Raw genomic sequence first — 22,628 nt, 5'->3', positions numbered from 1 at the left:
AAATGAACCCCCTAAAAACTCAACAGATTAGGTTTATGTTAGAACACTGCAAAGGGGCTTGGCCATTTTTGCATAATCCTACATAAAAGCAAAGAATAGCCTAAATGAAAAACAAAACAAATAAATTCACTCATGAAATTAATTAAAAGAAAACAAAATATAATATAATTTTGTGAAGGGAGTTTATAGGCTACTTGCAGAATAGATCATAGCCTATTGGCTGAGTAAACCTATCAAACAATTTTATTTTTGAAATATTTTGTCTCTACAATGATATGCCTAATAACAGACATAATATTTCCTAATTGTAATGCAGTTCTAAGGGAAAGTCCTGTGTTTGCTTATTTATCCCAGGTGCCAATTTACTTTACTCTTCAAATTGTGCTGTGTGAACAACACAGGGAAATCCAGGGTTTTTTCTATTTGCACAACACAGGGGATTAAACACAATCACACACATGAAGGTACATTTCTCTTCAAATGATAGCAACAGGAACATAGCAACTATCTCCATGTGTTACCAGACCACACTGACAGGAACATACGCACTCTAGTGGTAACCACTGTTCATCTGACTTCATAGACTGACAAAACATGACTAATGACTGATACCTCTCCAACTGAACTGGGGAAAAAATATTCTAGCCCTGTGTATACCTGGTGCTAACATGGGTCCTTTGTCCTGATCTTGTCTACATTCTGATTGTGCCCACATTTCCAGAAATGTGTCTACACATGGTATTAAAATGTGTCTGTTATCCATCCACTGCACTGTGAACAGATTTCCTGGCCCATTCCTTTATGCAAATTATTTCACAACTATTCTTTCTAAATAATTTTTATTGATATATTGTAAGGCACATATTGATGTTATCAGTCAATGGTGCCACCTGTCAATTATTTTAGAGGGCGGAATAATTCTGATTTAAATGTTCTCTCTGTCCAGATCTGTCTACACTTGTAAGATATCCAGACACAATGCGTGTCTGACTACTGTACCTCCGGAGGTTGGCAGGATGAACTTTTCACAATCATATCACAATGTTTATTTTGATTGTGCCCACATTTTTAGACCGGTGTAGACAATCAGAATGTGTGCAAAGCTGTCATCAAGGCAAAGGGTGGCTATTTCAAGAATCTCAAATATAAAATAAATGTTGATTAGTTTAACATTTTTTTGGTTACTACATGATTCCATATGTGTTATTTCATAGTTTTGATGTCTTCACTATTATTCTACAATGTGGAAAATAGTAAAAATAAAGAAAAACCCTTGAATGAGTAGGTGTTCTAAAACTTTTGACCTGTAGTGTATATTTAAAATGTTGTTAATATTAAGACAAATATTTGTGGAAAAAAGTTGAGAATGTCCCGTCTTTCAAGAATCCCTGAGCTCTAAAACAGCAAAATTTTCTCTCAGCATCATGGCAAAATGTGTAAAATAGCATGAGCTATAATACTGCAAATTTTTCTCTCTTCCCTAATGGAAGTTAAAACAAATATTCCACCCCCAAAAAAACTGCTATGCCACTGTAGCTGACGCTATGTCTTGCCTTTGAAACCACCTGGCCGCCATTATCATACTCCTCTTTTCTCGGGGCTTTGATTAATGGAAGTGAATCATGGAAAAACGATATCCCCATTATTAAAATAGCCAACTTATCAACAATGACACGATGTGCAGCATATGGATGCAGCCAGTTTAAGGGATGTGGGAAGACATTTCATATGTAAGTATCGAAATTAATAGTGTAGAAAATGCACTTTTTGGGTCTATTTTAAGAGACAGACCGCTCCTGCCAGCTTGTGGTACGGTGTAACTATAGCAACGCATGTAAGCAAATGTCCATATACGCTATTCTAGTTTACAAAACGATAGCCCATTGTTGATGTTATTAATCATGGATGAAGTGGTGATGCAATTTAACTGTTCTTATGGATTTTCTAATAGTCCTTTCACAACTGTTGAACAAATAGTGCATTGACAATGAATGTTAACGTTAACAGCCAGTCTAGTATGACATGATGTATACAAAAAGGCCATCAGTGAACCAAGTGTTTTTACAGTATGAGTGAACAGTTAATTTGTTTATTGTATTAAGAGTAATTCATTGATCTTAACTCTAATGCAATTTATTTTTACGGGCTTCATGGGGGAGTAACAAGACTGATCTTAAATTGGTTAGCAATATTGAAAACATTATTATGGGATCATACATTACCTTCTCCAGCTTTACATGATAGTAACCTACATTGTGTTTTTTGTAGTGTATAGAGATGAGCTACATGTTTTCGTTTAAACAGCTACAGGTTTTGGAAGATAAAGACGTTTTTTAAAATTCATTACAGACACTGTAATGCATACATTTTTTAAACAATACATAGTATTGTATGAACTGAATAGAAGCCAATATTGTATGAGCTGAATAGAAGCCAATCATTTCTCAATAATAATGGAAAATAAAAATAATATATGTTGCAGTCCCCACTACAACAAAGAAATGCATGTATTTTTGTCCTTGAAACATTACGTTGAAATACTGTAAAATCCCATAAAACCTATGGAGGTTGTTCCTTATGAAGAGTATCATAATGGCGGACGGTGTCTTCAAACAGCACCCCAATACATATAATTGGTAAGAACCTATAATCTGCATCTCACTGGTAGAGGACGAGGAGGACAATGGTGGGGGTGGGCATTGATGGGAATACCTAAAACTCCACAGGGCAAGAGTTTCTGAAATACTGAGTAAAGGCCAAGAGCAGACAAGAATGGACAGGACGGTGATGGTGACTCATAGTTAATACTCGGGAATTACTGAGTCAAAATACAAAGCAAACTGTACAGTAGTGATGAGTGTGCTGCCTTGTCAAACATGAACCCAATACAACCCAATGCAAAACAAAGTGTGTTAATGAAATGGATGACTGTGTATTTTGTGTGCAACTTTGTCTTTACAGATTGCATTGCTTTCTGATGATATGATTGTGGCATGTTAACAACAGTGACCAAACATTTTCATACCATCAGCTCTCTAGTCGGACATGGAATAAAAGGAAATGCCTCGTTTTCTTAATTCACCTTTATTTTAACAGGGAGGACATATTGAGACCTAGGTCTTTTTTTTCTCCAAATGTGCCCTGTATAATACAACATAAATATACACATTATAAACAAAATATATACAGTGCCTTCAGAAAGTATTCACACCCCTTGACTTTTTCCACATTTTGTTGTGTTACAAAGTGGGATTATAATGGATTTGTCATTTTTTGTCAACGATCTATGCAAAATACTCTGTCAAAGTGGAATTAAAATTCTAACGTAAAAAATTAATGAAAAATAAAACACTAATATATCTTGATTACATAAGTATGGCAATTTTTTTTCCATAATGAGGCCAGTGTCTGAATTCATTTGTTGTGGCAGAGAGGAGGAAGTAGAACACTTCAGGGATTTGACACTTTTCCAGAATTTAGCCGGGTTCCCGTTGAAATCCGAAAGAGCGTTTACATAATAATCAGATTTAGCCTTTCTGATTTGTCTTACAAAATGATTCCTCAGTTGCTTAAAAGCCTGCCTGTCCGGGCCTAAGCCTGTGTTCCTAACCTGGACCCAAGCAGGCTACACACAAATATGACCCCTCTGTTGAAAGGTGAGACTCTCACGAACACATACATGTCGGTTGTTTTGTTCTAGGATGCCTCACAAGACTCGTCTGAAGGTCCCCCGATACCAGTTGGAAAAAATGTATGGAATTATGTAGACTGTTTAGTGCCAAAAATAAGGGGTTAAATACATGTAAAAACAATATTTAAAAAAAGTTTCCAAATGTTTCTTATATCTCTCAGATATAGGACAGACACTTCAGAACAAACTTCCTTTAGATTTTTTTTGGGGGACCATCTGTTGTTCCATGTAGTGAATCTGTTATTCAGTGCATTTGTATGGGCTAATAGCAGTAAGGCCAAATACAAATGTTAATCAAATAATTGTTTTAAATATTTGTTTATACTTCAAGGGGTCTTAAAATTCAACATCAAATAGCAAAATGATCCTTGGTATGACCTTCTTAAAACAATTCCATATATCTTAGTAGAACCACCCACCCCCACACACACACACCCGGCTTAGACTCTTATGGGTTAATAAGAATGGCAACTCCACCATCTCTACCCTGTCTGTCAGCTCCGAACACATTATAACCCTCAATAGTCCAGAATGGCCCAAGAGATCCAAGTTTCAGTCAGTACCAGAATGTCCGGATTCGTCTGCACAGCCCAGATCTTGATGTAATCCAGTTTAGGAAGTAAGCTCCTAATGTTCAGATGCATCAACCCAAGTCCTTTGCCATTTTCTAAGTCACATGGAGTCTCCAACTCAAACAAGCTACGTGCAAAAGGCAGTTGCAGGCCCTGTCTGATGGTTGATGTTGATATAGTTGGTCTATCCCCATTAGTAATAGAGGAAGGAGTAGAAATTGGTCTCTCTCTTAGGCATTAGTTACACTGATACAATATGTAACTACTTAGGAATGATACACAGGATATAGGCTACACAGCGCAACTGTAAATGCAAAACAAAAAGAAGCAGACCACAACTATATAAAAAATACTAAATACATATCCTAACTATAGACAGTTATACAAAATAATTTACTTACAGATCTAAAACAGAATCCAATCGTTCTAGAACATTTTCTTACCCCATCTGAGTCAGTCATCTTGGTCCAGGTCGCTCCCAGCATCTGATTCACTAAGAATTTCCTCCAAAGCCTCTTTCTCAGTATACCTGGCTTTTGTCATCTTTTTACCCCCCTATTGGGGAGTTAGCTTGGTTTTTCGCTTTCTTTTTACATCACTGATAAGCAATTTTACAGTGGTGTAAACTACTTAAGTAAAAATACTTTAAAGTTCTACTTAAGTAACAGTATCTGTAAGTAACGGTATCTGTACTTTACTATTTATATTTTTGACAACTTTTACTTCACTACATTCCTAAAGAAAATAATGTACTTTTTACTCCATACATTTTCCCTGACACCCAAAAGTACTCGTTACATTTTGAATGCTTAGCAGGACAGGAAAATGTTCCAAATTCACGCACTTATCAAGAGAACATCCTGGTCATCCATACTGCCTCTGATCTGGCGGATTTACAAAACACACATGCTTCTTTTGTAAATGATGTCTGAGTGTTGGAGTGTGCCCCTTGGCTATCCGTAAACAAGAAAATGGTGCCGTCTGGTTTTTATTATTTATACTTTTAATTCTTAAGGATATTTTAGCAATTACATTTACTTTTAATATTTAAAACCAAATACTTTTAGACTTTTACTCAAGTAGTATTTTACTGGGTGACTTTCACTTTTACCTGAGTCATTTCCTGTTAAGTTACCTTTACTTTTACTCAAGTATGACAATTGGGTACTTTTTCCACCACTGCCATTTTATGCCCAAAGCGATGAAAGAATCCGTTAAATACTACGATGCGCTCTGTGAGTGCCTCCTTTCACAATGCCGGTAGCAATCAGTGTTGCCAACTCCTCAGTAAGGAAAGTAGCTATTGGCTGTCCTAAAAGTCGCTAGAAGTCGCTAAATGACATCATCACCTAATTTCCATAATTGGCCATGTGCATGTAATTGTGATGGACGCTGTAGGAGAGAGGAATAACGTTGTGGGAGAGACAAAAAGTGAGTAAAAAACAACCTACATTTACATCCCGCCCTGAATGTAAGCCAAGGCGGGATCAGCCAGCTGCGGCTTCCCGCATGCGCGATTCATTTGCAGTCTGGACGCGGGAGGGACTGCTGCGCGAGGACTGGGCCGCCTGTGAGTGCTTTGGGCCTGGGGTGGGGCCCACGCAGCACCCGCTGCTCGTTGAGAAGAGTAAGAACGAGACGTGCTTTCACGTCAGAGTCTCCAATAACACCAGAAAAAGTCGCTAGATTTGTCGCTAGTCGCTTTTTTGAAAATGCGTTGCTAGAGGGGTCTGAAATTACACAAGAGTTAGTCAGACCTGCCTAGTCCCACCCAGGTCATCTGATATGACTGTAAAGTTTATCTTATTGGCTACACGACTGTCAATCTTTCATTTTACCCGCTTCTCAGGTCGAAAGATAAAAACACCACACTTTTCGTGCGCAAAGATGTAATCACTGGGTGGACATTTTATGTTCTAACTCAGCAATACATTATCGTAGAACATTGACAATAGGCTACTTTTGTTCGTAAGAACCTAACGATTCATTTGACACCCCATGTAGCTCTTGCTCAAACAGAGACCAAATCGAAGCTTACCTTGCAAGATGTTTGTTGTTTAGTGAAATCGAAGTATAAAATGAACTTCTTGACTCTCTGGGCTGTGAATCGATAATGGTAACATATCCTTATCATCTGTGGAGTCTTAGCTTTCACCACATATCAACGTTGTTCAAGATTTATATTGTTTTAGCTTCTCCACACTAACGAACTGTGAGTCGCAGCCATCTTGACCATGGGATAGAAAGGGAGAAAGTGTCAAACATTTGCACAAATATTAAAAGATAGATGGTATCATCATGAAACAAAATCAGTTTAGATCTTAGAAGAACCCTTGTTGAACCCCTAATTATTTGTGTAGCGCACACAAAATGTACTTTTTCACTTAGGTTTTCATGTGCTGAAAAAAATCTAAAGTTCAATGCGTTTCCATCGAATTTTTAACTCTATTGATAGTTTTGTCATGAAAATGGTTGCGTTAAATAGCAAATGTGCCTACTCCTGTCTTGGCGCGTGCGGTGCGATCTAGCCAACAGCTCGTCAATACAATGCGGGTAGGCTGTGCGAGTAGGCTAGTCTACATGATGAGGTTATTATTACGGAAGTCCAGAGAGGACACATGAATAAAAAAAATATTCCCTCGTTATGTTGAGATCACAACTTATTTATCTCATGATCACAACATAACAAAAGTTTTTTTGTCGAGATCACAAGATAAACTCTATAAATAGGAGTGGAAGTATTGATGATAGATTGACGGTATGGCTGAGGTGGCAGAGCCCACGGTGGATCACGCACACATAGGGATGGTACATTTCATGCTAACATTATGCTTTCATTTGTGTTTGGAGCTCATCAGTTTATAAGTTAGAATGTTAACAAACTAAATGTCCCTTACCTTGAGCTTAGAGCTCGTGGGGCATTTAAGCCCAGAACGTTGCCACCCCCAAGACCACAGCCAATCGCATGCAAGCAACAACGTAGCTAACTTTGCTAGTCTTGTGAGCGAGCGAGCTAGCTAGCTAGCTAGGTATTATAGCTAGCTAGCTTGTTATCTGTGCTGGTTGTGATATGTGTATAATTGTATGGTTCATGTTTTATGGATAATATTTAAATGTACAGTGGGTGAGCTCCATTCCTGACAGGCTGGTCAGATAAAATTTCAGCCTCAGAGCTTGATCAGATTCAATAGCAGCCTCAGAGGCTGATAAATCAGGATTATGCCTTGTAGGCTGTTTCATAGGTAAAGCTCCTTGCAGGCAGATTAGCAGTCACTGTATTATGTATATTATCAAGAGTGGTTGAGGTCTATTCCTGGCAGGCTGATCAGATTCAATAGCAGCCTCAAAAGCTAATAAGTCAGGATGTAGGCTGTCTGCAAGGAGCCTGACATATGAAACAGCCTACAAGGCAGCATCCTGGCCTACATTGAATCTCATCCACCTGTCAGCAATGCAGCTCACCCACTGTAAATGTTAATATTATCCACAAAACATGAAGTGTCCCCATACACATATCAGTTATGGAAGATAACAAACAGCATAGATACAGTGGGGGAAAAAAGTATTAAATCAAATCAATTCAAATTTTATTGGTCACATGCGCTGAATACAACATTACAGTGAAATGCTTACTTACAGCCCTTAACCAACAGTGCATTTATTTTAAACAAAAAAGTAAAAATAAAACAACAACAAAAAAAGTGTTGAGAAAAAAAAGAGCAGAAGTAAAATAAAGTGACAGTAGGGAGGCTATATATACAGGGGGTACCGTTGCAGAGTCAATGTGCGGGGGCACCGGCTAGTTGAGGTAGTTGAGGTAATATGTACATGTGGGTAGAGTTAAAGTGACTATGCATAAATACTTAACAGAGTAGCAGCAGCGTAAAAAGGATGGGGTGGGGGCAGTGCAAATAGTCCGGGTAGCCATGATTAGCTGTTCAGGAGTCTTATGGCTTGGGGGTAGAAGCTGTTGAGAAGTCTTTTGGACCTAGACTTGGCACTCCGGTACCGCTTGCCGTGCGGTAGCAGAGAGAACAGTCTATGACTAGGGTGGCTGGAGTCTTTGACAATTTTGAGGGCCTTCCTCTGACACCGCCTGGTATAGAGGTCCTGGATGGCAGGAAGCTTTGCCCCAGTGATGTACTGGGCCGTACGCACTACCCTCTGTAGTGCCTTGCGGTCGGAGGCCAAGCAGTTGCCATACCAGGCGGTGATGCAACCAGTCAGGATGCTCTCGATGGTGCAGCTGTAGAATTTTTTGAGGATCTGAGGACCCATGCCAAATCTTTTTAGTCTCCTAAGGGGGAATAGGCTTTGTCGTGCCCTCTTCACGACTGTCTTGGTGTGTTTGGACCATGATAGTTCGTTGGTGATGTGGACACCAAGGAACTTGAAGCTCTCAACCTGTTCCACTACAGCCCCGTCGATGAGAATGGGGGCGTGCTCAGTCCTCTTTTTTTTCCTGTAGTCCACAATCATCTCCTTTGTCTTGGTCACGTTGAGGGAGAGGTTGTTGTCCTGGCACCACACGGCCAGATCTCTGACCTCCTCCCTATAGGCTGTCTCATCGTTGTCGGTGATCAGGCCTACCACTGTTGTGTCGTCGGCAAACTTAATGATGGTGTTGGAGTCGTGCCTGGCCATGCAGTCATGGGTGAACAGAGAGTACAGGAGGGGGACTGAGCACGCACCCCTGAGGGGCCCCCGTGTTGAGGATCAGTGTGGCAGATGTGTTGTTACCTACCCTTACCACCTGGGGCGGCCCGTCAGGAAGTCCAGGATCCAGTTGCAGAGGGAGGTGTTTAGTCCCAGGATCCTTAGCTTAGTGATGAGCTTAGAGGGCACTATGGTGTTGAATGCTGAGCTGTAGTCAATGAATAGCATTCTCACGTAGGTGTTCCTCTTGTCCAGGTGGGAAAGGGCAGTGTGGAGTGCGATAGAGATTGCATCATCTGTGGATCTGTTGGGGCGGTATGCAAATTGGAGTGGGTCTAGGGTTTCTGGGATAATGCTGTTGATGTGAGCCATGACCAGCCTTTCAAAGCACTTCATGGCTACAGACGTCAGTGCTACGGGTCGGTAGTCATTTAGGCAGGTTATCTTAGAGTCCTTGGGCACGGGGACTATGGTGGTCTGCTTGAAACATGTTGGTATTACAGACTCAGTCAGGGACATGTTGAAAATGTCAGTGAAGACACTTGCCAGTTGGTCAGCACATGCTCGGAGTACACGTCCTGGTAATCCGTCTGGCCCTGCGGCCTTGTGAATGTTGACCTGCTTAAAAGTCTTACTCACATCGGCTACGGAGAGCGTGATCACATAGTCATCCGGAACAGCTGGTGCTCTCATGCATGCTTCAGTGTTGCTTGCCTCGAAGCGAGCATAGAAGTGGTTTAGCTCGTCTGGTAGGCTTGTGTCACTGGGCAGCTCGCGGCTGTGCTTCCCTTTGTAGTCTGTAATAGTTTTCAAGCCCTGCCACATCCGACGAGCGTCAGAGCCAGTGTAGTATGATTCAATCTTAGACCTGTATTGACTCTTTGCCTGTTTGATGGTTCGTCGGAGGTCATAGCGGGATTTCTTATAAGCGTCCGGGTTAGAGTCCCGTTCCTTGAAAGCGGCAGCTCTACCCTTTAGCTCAGTGCGCAAGTCAGCCACCAATTGTGCAAGTTCTCCCACTTAAAAAGATGAGAGAGGCCTGTAATTTTCATCATAGGTACACGTCAACTATGACAGACAAATTGAGGAAAAAAATCCAGAAAATCACATTGTAGGATTTTTTATGAATTTATTTGCAAATTATGGTGGAAAATAAGTATTTGGTCACCTACAAACAAGCAAGATTTCTGGCTCTCACAGACCTGTAACTTCTTCTTTAAGAGGCTCCTCTGTCCTCCACTCGTTACCTGTATTAATGGCACCTGTTTGAACTTGTTATCAGTATAAAAGACACCTGTCCACAACCTCAAACAGTTACACTCCAAACTCCACTATGGCCAAGACCAAAGAGCTGTCAAAGGACACCAGAAACAAAATTGTAGACCTGCACCAGGCTGGAAAGACTGAATCTGCAATAGGTAAGCAGCTTGGTTTGAAGAAATCAACTGTGGGAGCAATTATTAGGAAATGGAAGACATACAAGACCACTGATAATCTCCCTCGATCTGGGGCTCCACGCAAGATCTCACCCCGTGGGGTCAAAATGATCACAAGAACGGTGAGCAAAAATCCCAGAACCACACGGTGGGACCTAGTGAATGACCTGCAGAGAGCTGGGACCAAAGTAACAAAGCCTACCATCAGTAACACACTACACCGCCAGGGACTCAAATCCTGCAGTGCCAGACGTGTCCCCCTGCTTAAGCCAGTACATGTCCAGGCCCGTCTGAAGTTTGCTAGAGTGCATTTGGATGATCCAGAAGAGGATTGGGAGAATGTCATATGGTCAGATGAAACCAAAATAGAACTTTTTGGTAAAAACTCAACTCATTGTGTTTGGAGGACAAAGAATGCTGAGTTGCATCCAAAGAACACCATACCTACTGTGAAGCATGGGGGTGGAAACATCATGCTTTGGGGCTGTTTTTCTGCAAAGGGACCAGGACGACTGATCCGTGTAAAGGAAAGAATGAATGGGGCCATGTATCGTGAGATTTTGAGTGAAAACCTCCTTCCATCAGCAAGGGCATTGAAGATGAAACGTGGCTGGGTCTTTCAGCATGACAATGATCCCAAACACACCGCCCGGGCAACGAAGGAGTGACTTCGTAAGAAGCATTTCAAGGTCCTGGAGTGGCCTAGCCAGTCTCCAGATCTCAACCCCATAGAAAATCTTTGGAGGGGAGTTGAAAGTCTGTGTTGCCCAGCGACAGCCCCAAAACATCACTGCTCTAGAGGAGATCTGCATGGAGGAATGGGCCAAAATACCAGCAACAGTGTGTGAAAACCTTGTGAAGACTTACAGAAAACGTTTGACCTGTGTCATTGCCAACAACGGGTATATAACAAAGTATTGAGAAACTTTTGTTATTGACCAAATACTTATTTTCCACCATAATTTGCAAATAAATTCATTAAAAATCCTACAATGTGATTTTCTGGATTTTTTTCCTCAATTTGTCTGTCATAGTTGACGTGTACCTATGATGAAAATTACAGGCCTCTCTCATCTTTTTAAGTGGGAGAACTTGCACAATTGGTGGCTGACTAAATACTTTTTTCCCCCACTGTAACAAACTAGCTAGCTAACAAGACTACCTATCTAACTAGCTAGCTAGCTCACAAGACTAGCCAAGTTAGCTGTGTTGTTCCTTGTATGCGATTGGCTGTGGTCTTGGGGGCGGCATGCACCCTGCGAGACAGTGCAGCCTGTCAGGCAGGCATCTTTCAGGGCTTGAATGCCCCATGAGCTCATTGCATTCAATACAGCGGCAGCCACATGGCTCCATGATGAGGTGGTTATAGTGCATGGTGCATCTGAACATGATGATGTGTGGTAGCCTATTTTCGATTATCTCATTATCAAAATTATCTTGTGATCTCGACAAAACAACCTTTCATGATCATGAGATAAATTGTGATCGACATAATGCATTTTTTATTTTTTTATTAATATATCCTCTCTGGATTTACATATATTATGGATGAGAGCAATAATATTTTTATTTGTCAAATGGCAGTCAAGTGTCGATCATTATGTCACCAGAATAAGACCGTTGATATTTATTGTAAAGTATTGCATCAAGCTCAACACCATGCACTTTCTCCACCCTGTGAAGTTCATCATAAGTTATTTCATCTGTAGCCTAATCATGGTTTCCCGAGTCATAGTTGGAGGACCACACACCATATCATCCTGTGACTCCAAGTTGACTTCAATATGATGGTTATTATATCAATATTTGCACATAAAGGCCTTCCACCACAATTTCTCGCATAATTAATTTTACAGACACAAAAAGACCACACTATGTTGATTGAACAAATTATCTGTATGCATTTATAAACTTCTACCGAAATGGGTTTAAAAAAAAAAAAATCACAGCTGTCATAAATATTTTTTTTATACAGGTATGACTTTACTCACATAAAAAAAAACTGTGGATGGAAACATGGTTTATGTCTCAGTTTGGCAACCCTTTAAGCCCAATTATGCGTTTTTGACCCCCTCTCAATCAGAAAGATTTCTGGCTCCCAGGTGTCTTTTATACAGGTAACGAGCTGAGATTAGGAGCACACTCTTAAAGGGAGTGCTCCTAATCTCAGCTTGTTATCTGTATAAAAGACACCTGTCCACAGAAGCAATCAATCAATCTGATTCCAAACTCTCCACCATGGCTAAGACCAAAGAGCTCTCCAAGGATGTCAGGGACAAGATTGTAGACCTACACAAGGCTGGAATGGGCTACAAGACCATCGCCAAGCAGCTTGGTGAGAAGGTGACAACAGTTGGTGCGATTATTCGCAAATGGAAGAAACACAAAAGGACTGTCAATGTCCCTCGGCCTGGGGCTCCGTGCAAGATTTCACCTCATGGAGTTGCAATGATCATGAGAACGGTGAGGAATCATCCCAGAACTACACGGGAGGATCTTGTCAATGAAGGCAGCTGGGACCATAGTCACCAAGAAAACAATTGGTAACACACTACGCCGTGAAGGACTTGCAGCGCCCGCAAGGTCCCCCTGCTCAAGAAAGCACATATACAGGCCCGTCTGAAGTTTGCCAATGAACATCTGAATGATTCAGAGGAGAACTGGGTGAAAGTGTTGTGGTTAGATGAGACCAAAATGGAGCTCTTTGGCATCAACTCAACTCGCCGTGTTTGGAGGAGGAGGAATGCTGCCTATGACCCCAAGAACACCATCCCCACCGTCAAACATGGAGGTGGAAACATTATGCTTTGGGGGTGTTTTTCTGCTAAGGGGACAGGACAACTTCACCGCATCAAAGGGACGCTGGACGGGGCCATGTACTGTCAAATCTTGGGTGAGAACCTCCTTCCCTCAGCCAGGGCATTGAAAATGGGTCGTGGATGGGTATTTCAGCATGACAATGACCCAAAACACACGGCCAAGGCAACAAAGGAGTGGCTCAAGAAGAAGCACATTAAGATCCTGGAGTGGCCTAGCCAGTCTCCAGACCTTAATCCCATAGAAAATCTGTGGAGGGAGCTGAAGGTTCGAGTTGCCAAACATCAGCCTCGAAACGTTAATGACTTGGAGAAGATCTGCAAAGAGGAGTGGGACAAAATCCCTCCTGAGATGTGTGCAAACCTGGTGGCCAACTCCAAGAAACGTCTGACCTCTGTGATTGCCAACAAGGGTTTTGCCACCAAGTACTAAGTCAAATACTTATTTCCCTCATTAAAATGCAATTCAATATATAACATTTTTGACATGCGTTTTTCAGGATTTTTTTGTTGTTATTCTGTCTCTCACTGTTCAAATAAACCTACCATTAAAATTATAGACTGATCATGTCTTTGTCAGTGGGCAAACGTATAAAATCAGCAGGGGATCAAATACTTTTTTCCCTCACTGTATGATTGTGTAGGGGACCAGTGTGGTCTCAGACAAGTGGACAGGTTTCTAATGTGCCAGAGGCTACTGATGCCACAATAATCATATTGACACACAGAAAATACTACTAAGAGATACATCTGGGTCGGAGGAGATGCTCTATGTAGTGATTTACATTATTTTTTAGTTTAGGACTTGTAAAGGATGCAATTTAGGACAAATGCAACCGTGGGTCGCACAGGGTTAAAAGTAGACTGAAAACACCTAATTTGGATACATTTGATGTAATGGGTTGAAAAGATCTCATTAGCTACACAACAGCAAAATCTCAATTCAAGAACAACAAACATAAGAATCTGACATTATGAAATACAGTGAAAAATTTAATCTACATGCACTAATTTGAGCACGAACTAATCACAAGACACCAGAAGATGGCGACAGAGGACAGACATGTTCCTTTAGTTCATGAAGAAGAAAAAAAGCCTATGCGTGTTCTAAAGAATTTGATATACCAGTCGACCTATACAGCAGTAGGCCTATATTAGTCTAGCTAGGTAGGACTACATGTGGATAGGGAGAAAGAAAGAAAGAATGAAAGACGTTTCCGTTTAAGTCATAAACAAGACTGTCCATGTCTTCTTTCTAACTGCGTTTAAGTCATAAACAAGACTGTCCATGTCTTCTTTCTAACTGGCCGGCGCAGAACATGAGTGCTAATTAAGAACAATCAAAAATTTTATGATTGAGCAAGCTTTCGGCCATGGAGCTGCCAAATCTAGCAGGCCTGGAGCTATGGCTGGAGCTGTCCGTCTCCCGCGGTGCTGAAACACCACCGCAGCGCGCACTAACATGAGAGCCAACCCTGAATCCAACACACACACGTAATCATCATATAATGCTTAATAGTACGAGGTCCCCAACAGCGATTAAATAAAAACCAACAGCATCAGAAAAAATACTAATTACTATAAGGCCTAAGCGATTATAGGCCACTGTGACCACATGCCAGGCAGGAGTCCAGACGTAATACTTTAAAACGGATGAAAAAGAAAGATCAATAAATTCATTTTCAGCAGTCTGTGGGATTAGAGGAAGGCATTGATCATACAGATAGCATCTCAGTAATCTGACATCGGCGCTAATCTTGCCAAAGCAGTAAGTATATCTAGTAAGAAGAAACGTCCAAAATTCAGGCCAAGGTCTAAACAAATGTAGTTTAAATTTTGACAATGACAAAATATGTAAAAAGTTCAATTTCTGAACGAAGTAGCATAGGGCCTATGAGTTCCATGAACAAATAGTGTTGTAAATGTTACCCTAATGATGATGAGATCCCTTTAATTAAGCAAGGCGTAGGCTATGCATGACATAGCCTGCTAATATAGCCTATACTAAATAATGCAAACGTAGGCCTAAAATACAAATATTTTAGATGTTTTTAATACTAATTGATAAAAAGCCAACTGTGACTCCCACTGAATTTGCAGAGGATGTTATAACACTCTCTGTACAGCGACACCTCTTAATTCCCAAGGTGGCCCTTGTCAAGCGCACGTCAAAAGGAAGCGACCGTTCTCACGCTCATCCGCTTTGATTAATTTCCAGGGACGCCCCCTAACCACGAACAGACTCAGCACAACATATTGTAAACCACCAGGGCCAGAGCGATACGCTCCCCCGGGATAAAAAGTGATTCGCTTCTCTGATCTCTTATCTGCGTTCCCAGCTTCGCGAGGAGGGCAGGAGGAACGTCAATGCCCTCTTTCCCGCTGGCAAGTTATCGGCGGGTTGGGTCTCCGCCACCAATTATCTTCTCTTCTCAGTGCGGTTAGCATCACTGCCCTTTTGCCGCGGAGATAGCGCATTGGTCACACTAGCTAGGGAAAACGGACACGGAGATATTCTGTTGGATATTCCCATCGACAACGCGTCCCTAATGAAAAAAAGCAATTGCATATCTCATTATCTTATGACCTTAACTGATAAGATAGCCTACAGGGTTATATAGGCTGGTTCTGAATGCTGACAAATTAGGATGGCCATTTGTAAAAGCACAGTAGACCTAAAGGCTGAATAAATTAACATGAAGGACAGGCCTATCGATGAATGTAGGCATACATACTACCTTAGGCACTACCTAGGCTATATCATTCTGATAAGGGGATCTGTTTGAATAAAATAAATCTAGATTCAGGCGACAGATAAAAGGTGTGGAGAGACCACATCTGTGTTTTCATGTTGATAGGCCTAATGGGCTCCTTCAATCCGAGTCACTGAAGCCAGTTTTAATGACAAAATTGGTAAAATCATGCACAAATGTAAAAAATCAAGATGTCTGTTTAGGAGACGTATATAGGCTACTCAAGGGGAGCATTCATAAGTCTAATGGATGTTGCTGTAACATTGTTGGCATAGGTTAGGTCCTATTTCTGACTAATTGGCCGTTGAAAGATTGCATCTGGAAGAGCTGCCTCAAATTAAACGGCTTAATCGCGCTGTTACATTCGTTACTGCGCGCACAGCTTGCAGCCCAACAAAACAAATGAGAAAGCAGGTAAAGTGCATCAAATGGACAGATTAAGACAACAGACTTCTCATAAATGCTATAAATCACGCGGCATCCCAACAGAACAGAACGCCAAAACAATCCTGTCATCTTAATTGCTAGTCGCTTATCAACAGCAGGATAATTCAAATCCGAATAAAGAATTCCCAGATAGGTTAGGCGCGTGGGGAGGCAAATAATTCATTCGTTATGCAACTTTGCTTGGAGAGAGGGAGTCACTCTGTTCTAATTAACATTATTTAGGAAATAACCACCTATCCTTGTTGTATTTGTAGCATAATATTAATATTAGTCATATTCAATTACATTACTAGGATTAAACAAAAATGTTATGGGCTATTTCTCATTTTATCTTTTTCAACAATATTTGATCAAATTCTGGAGGTCAATCTACTTTTCCTTGCTTTTGGCTAGTTTATTAAATACATAATGTCCCTAAAGGACATTCATTTATTTGCAGAAACTTGACAGTCTACGTTATCACAGAGAAAACATTGAAAAATCACAAACCATATCTTAATTGCATGGTGCGTTTTTTTTTATTGTAATACATTACTAATGTCAATGTAATATGGATAACTTTAATGACAAAGTTTCTGGACATCTTCTGATCCGATCTTGCAAATCGTGAATCACTAGGCTAGTTGTAACGTTATTGATGGGTTATTAAGGAGAACATGGATAAAGGATGGGATGATCAAATGTTAAGTGTGTGAGTGATTTATAATAATCCACTCCACATTAGTAATTACTCTGTAATTGGATAGCCTCTTTAACGCTCCAGCGTCGCCCACTCCACTGTCCGTGCTGATTGGACAGAGCTTGGCCACAAACGGTGACTTCACAAAAAACAGAAGGCGACCCCAAAGATAAAAAACAAGCCACGCTCATCGACGTGACAGTGTCCTCCGTCCCTTTCACCTGTCAGTAGTCACATCGCCCGCGCGCCTATCAGAAAGGGACCGCGAGCGCTCCTTCACGCGTAACTGCACTTCAAAGTTGACCCAGGAACCATTCCGTTCCGGCGTTAAGATGCCCAGAGGATTTTTAGTGAAGAGGCGCAAACGCGGCTCAGCGGCTTCTTACAGAACTCATAATGACGACAACGAACTGCCAAAAGCAGACCTGCCTGTGCACACACCGGAGGGGCGAACTGGTGTGCCAAATGCGTGCCCAATTGTGCCGTTATCCGAGGATGGTACATTTGGAGAGCCATGGACCAGCCACCCCGCTGAAGCGGACCAGGTGCAGCTGCCGGAGAGCGCAGACAAGGTGGAGATCAGGGAGGACTTTGGGAAATACCCACTACACCATCCCCTCACTGAACCGGACCATGACGGGTCTCCTGGCCGGGCTGACCTCTCCTATAGCCCGATAAAACCAGTTGGCACCGAGCTGGAAAAATCTTTCTTCGACGGGTGTATGAGTTCACCAACAGTGACAGAGCCGTTCCCGATGAGCACACCCGTGTCCTCAATAGAGAGACTTCTTCTAAATCACGCACCCTTTGGACACTCTATGAAATTCGACCCACCTGTGCACCTCTACCCGTCTCTCCATCATGCTATGAAACGCACGTACATGGAGCCGGAGCGCAAGATCAAGCCAGCAGCCAAAAAGCCTAAAGTGATCAGGAAACTCAGTTTAGAGGACGAAATCTCCACCTCACCCGTGCTTGGGCTGAGAATTAAGAAGGAGACCCCCGAATTTAAAGCAGCAACAGCATCTTCTGGTAATAAGAAACCGTTGGGAGAATTCATCTGCCAGCTCTGCAAGGAAGAATATCCTGACCCTTTCTCCCTCGCGCAACACAAGTGCTCCAGGATAGTGCGCGTAGAGTACCGCTGTCCCGAGTGCGACAAAGTTTTCAGTTGTCCTGCCAACCTGGCCTCTCATCGCAGGTGGCATAAGCCTCGTCCGGTTAACAACGGAGAGGCACAGACCGCAAAAAAGTCACAACCGGAGGCACAATTGCACGAGAAGACATCCGTGGAAGGGAAAGAGAATGCGAGCGAGTTGAGAGTTAACAATCAGCACCACGTCTCTCTGGACAGCTCCGTGTGTCAGCGGGCCGTCACCGTGGACAGCTCCCACAGACAAGAGCAGCAACGCAGGAGGGCACAGGAGAGCCCGCCGCCCTTCGATCCGCGCTACAGGGTCACAGAGAAAAGCATGGACCTGCACATCAGAGCGGTTGACAGCCCAAGCATAATGCATTTTCCGGAGACTGACGTGGCCTCTCCCTTCTTACAGAACTCCGGGACATTTGAGGAGATTTACGAATGTCGCTATTGCAGCAAGAAGTTCCGAAGACAAGCGTATCTGAGGAAACATCTTGCGGCGCACGAGACAATCAAAGTCTCGCCGTATAACCAGATAGAGAGTGGGCAAATTACGTTTCCCTGTCACTTGTGCGGTGCCCATTTCCCATCCGCTGAAATTCGGGACAAGCACAGAGTTTGGCACGCAATGAGAGACGACATTCTAATGAATCCAGGGAAGAGTGCGGGTAGACCAGACTTGATAACACCAGACCTCACACAGGGAGATCAACAGATATTCACCTGTAAGCACTGCCCCTCTACTTTCTTCAGTTCTCCCGGGCTCACGAGGCATATCAACAAGTCTCACCCTACAGAGAACCGGCAGGTGATGCTGCTACAGATGGCAGTCCGGCCCGGCTGTTAGTAGCCTAGTCTACTGTTACACTGGAACCCATAAGTAACAAGTAGATTAATGAATTAATAGATATGAAAGTATGAATGTGTTTTCTTTGTACTACATGTGATTGTATTGTAACTTATTATACTACCTGATCAGGTGAAAAACATTAGCCTATCTATTTTCATGACAATATATATATATATATATATATATATATATTTTTTTTGCAATGACAGATTAGCGTACAGACCACTAGGGCCACATTTTAACACTTGCTTTTGGCCTATATTCACTAATGTACATTATTGATTGATTTACAGTGTAATGATTGTTGAAACATTTAACAGTGAAAATGGGTATATAAAATGTTTTAAATATTCAAGAGCTGTCATTTTAAGCATGTAATGAAAATAAGAGGGTGACCCTGTGAATAGGTCACCTCAAAGAGTATCAGACCTCACCACCTTTATCTTAACCTAGTTCCTATGGAAAGTGAATGTGCTTGTTCAGTATAGTTGTGTAATTTATTTCTAAACTAGCAAGGCTATCAATATGTATTTTCATACAGAAAATCAAGCTTACCTGTTAGAGTATAAAACTGTTTTAGTGAGTTTAAAAATGTATTTATTCTATAAAATGTAATTGCTCAATAAATGCCTTCATGATGACGATGGTTACAATTACGTTGTATTTTGATATGTAGCCTAGTGAACATGAAAAAAACTAAAATTGATTGTCAATAAACACAAGTCTATGTGCATAATAGTGATGGCTACTATACAGTATTTGACGAGATTATCACAGAGCTATTCAAAGAACAAGCAGGTGGTAAGAATACTTTTTATTGTCAAATTCCATTGCACACCCACTCTCTTTCTGGAACAGCCATTACAAATGTATAGATACAAGTATGACAATACAATTTCATTTTGTGTGATTGTGTGTGCGCGTGTGTGTAGATGTTATATCAACACATGCAGTTAGTAGGCCTACTGGCATCATGCAGTATTTGGTCAGTAGTAACATACAGTATACCTCCATAAATGAGCAAGTCACTTCTGAGTGTAGGGAGAGCGCAAAACAATCTTATCCAATCTCCTCAGCTTTAACTAAGGATGCAGCATGATTTCCTCACTCTCTCTGGCAAGTTTTTAGTTCTCATCCTCGGTCATCTTATAATAATAACAATAATTCAATCGAAACTGACCTCACGCTCATATATTCAAACGTAACACAAAAATAACATGAATTTGACCTTAGACATGGCAGCAGTTTTAAAAAGATATTACAACCAAAAGGTCCAAAACAGGTATTTACAATCCCTTTCCTCTAGTAGAGAACCTATAGCTGAAAGCAAATAACGATAAAGTATAGCACAAAATAATACATCATAAGAGCAAAGCAGAATTCAAAGATAAATATGCAGTGTTTGCTCTGCTAGTGTCGTAAAGTTGGACACAGTTGGCAACTGGAGTGACAAACGGGTGGGTCGTTCTTGAATTGCAGTGGCATTTGCCTCCTTTGCCTTTGCAACCATGAAAAACACTTTAAAATGACAAATAGTTACACATCATACATGTTTTTGTTTATATCAAACGGTTTATCAATACTAAAACAATGTAAGTCCTTTATACTGCAAAACGTTATGTTTATGCATTGTTTAAAGTACTAAGGGTAAGCAAATTGGCTTTTTCCAGTAGTGATGTAATGACATATCTATTATTTTGAATGCTAGAAAGTGAACAAAAGTATTTAATAGATTGTATAGATCAGGAATAGGCAACTCCAGTCCTCAGGGGGTGGAGTGGTGTCACACTTTTCCCCCATCCCTATAGCAAACACAGCTGATTAAACTAATTGCATTCTAAACTGAAGATCATGATTCTTTGATTTTTTGAGTCAGGTGTGTTAGCTGGGGCAAAAGTGTGACACCAACCAGGCCCCCTCGAGGACAGGAGTTGCCCATCCCTGGTATAGATCAATAAAAACAAAGGCTATTTAAATACCTATTTTATACTAGTATAATGTCTGTCCATCAGTTTTATGTCATTGGTGTTACCGCCTTGAAAAATAACTCATTACAAAGATATACAACGACCTTGAGCATTCCCTCCAGTGGGAAACGTATAGGGTGAGGGGTCTATATTAAAGAAAATGTTTAGCTAATCACACCCTTTTAGTATGCAATACATTTGAGGATTCCATTGATAATTTGGTGTGTCTAAATCCAACATGTCACTTGGTGTTACTCAATTTAAATGAAGGGAAATTACATTGTGAGGAAAATTATTAATCATATCACTTTAGTAAATTATTTTGTAAGGGTTAATGACCTTAGATTTGAGCATCTTTGGCCTCCATTTAAGAAAATCCTCAACCTAAAACGTCTCATTGGTGTTACCATCATTGGTGTTACTACTCCTACTGGTGGCACAATGCTATCATAATGGTACAAATTATTTAAAGTAATTAAGCTGCCATATTAGTTGATTTAGAATGGGGAGATGTACCCAAATACATTTAAATAAAAAATATATAGAAACAGTAAATTTTTTCCAAAATGCCATCACAATTCAAGAACGACCTGGGTACAGGTGTTTTTTTGAGAAGCAGTTCAGGGTGTAAGACCACAGTGAAGACCTGCTACAATACATGAAGAGGACAGTAGAGGAGAAGTGCTGTAGACACGCAGCACATTATCTTGCTGTGAAGCCCACCTGCAGAGACCCTGCATTAGAACCCCACAGTAGAACCCTGCAGTAGAACCGTATAAATAACAGGGGTGTCAAACTCATTTTGCCCCGGGGGCCGCATTCGGTCTTCAACGAGGTCCGAAGGGCCGCACTGAAAATGTTTTATATTCCCTCGCAGTCCAAATTTGCAAAATATAGTCCTCTATCTATCGTTTTGGTAATTTTTAATACTCCCTGACTGTCTAGATTTAATTTACGTGATTATTAGTGAGCTGGACAGTCAAGAAACTGTATATGGTTGTTTAAGCTCCCATACAGTACATACTGTGTTAATACCAATACTTTACAGGGGGGAATGTCTCCATATCATAGGAGATGGTCCTCTTTCCATCCTCATTTGTGTTGTTGCACAGACAGACACTGAACCATAACAGCAATGAGCTTTTTTCTAGCTGTGGACAAAGCTACAGTACAGCGTTGTATTGGCCAACTTCAGCAGGCAAGCTTTGTGATGATGTCCGAGGCAGAAGACCTCTTATATGAAACACAAGCAGAAGATCTGATCACACATCCAAACGTTGGTCTATGTCTCTTGAAGTTAATATACGTTTAGTTTTTTTTGGCAGCTATATTCAAAAATGTACACAGACCAGATATTGTCCTCAACACTATACACTTTAAATATGTATTCTCATATATATAATATATTCATCATGAGTGAAAAAAGGGATGGTTCAATACAACACATTGTATATGAACAAAACTAAATAATCAGTAACATTCTTTCAGGCGAATTTGTTTTTACAATGTCGATAAAAAAATAAATGTGACCCTCAAAAGAACAACAGTAGTGAATATTATACTCAGAAAGTCAAACTCAGTTGCACGTTTAGCGTGAAAAACAAAACCAAAATGAAATGT

At 41.0% G+C, this 22,628-nt stretch overlaps 1 protein-coding gene across 1 annotated transcript; it reads left to right on the top strand.

Moving 5' to 3' along the window:
- Positions 1 to 17,038: 17,038 nt before the first annotated feature.
- On the top strand, positions 17,039 to 20,538 carry LOC121539481 (insulinoma-associated protein 2). The gene has a single exon (XM_041848004.2). The coding sequence runs from the start codon at positions 17,383 to 17,385 to the stop codon at positions 19,036 to 19,038; it is 1,656 nt and encodes a 551-aa protein (XP_041703938.1). The 5' UTR covers positions 17,039 to 17,382; the 3' UTR covers positions 19,039 to 20,538.
- The last annotated feature ends 2,090 nt before the right edge of the window (positions 20,539 to 22,628 follow it).

This window comes from Coregonus clupeaformis, chromosome 25 (genome assembly GCF_020615455.1).
Source record: "Coregonus clupeaformis isolate EN_2021a chromosome 25, ASM2061545v1, whole genome shotgun sequence".
Classification (NCBI taxonomy): domain Eukaryota; kingdom Metazoa; phylum Chordata; class Actinopteri; order Salmoniformes; family Salmonidae; genus Coregonus; species Coregonus clupeaformis.
Note: the sequence above shows the minus strand (reverse complement) of the source record. Positions and strands in the feature narration are given on the sequence as shown.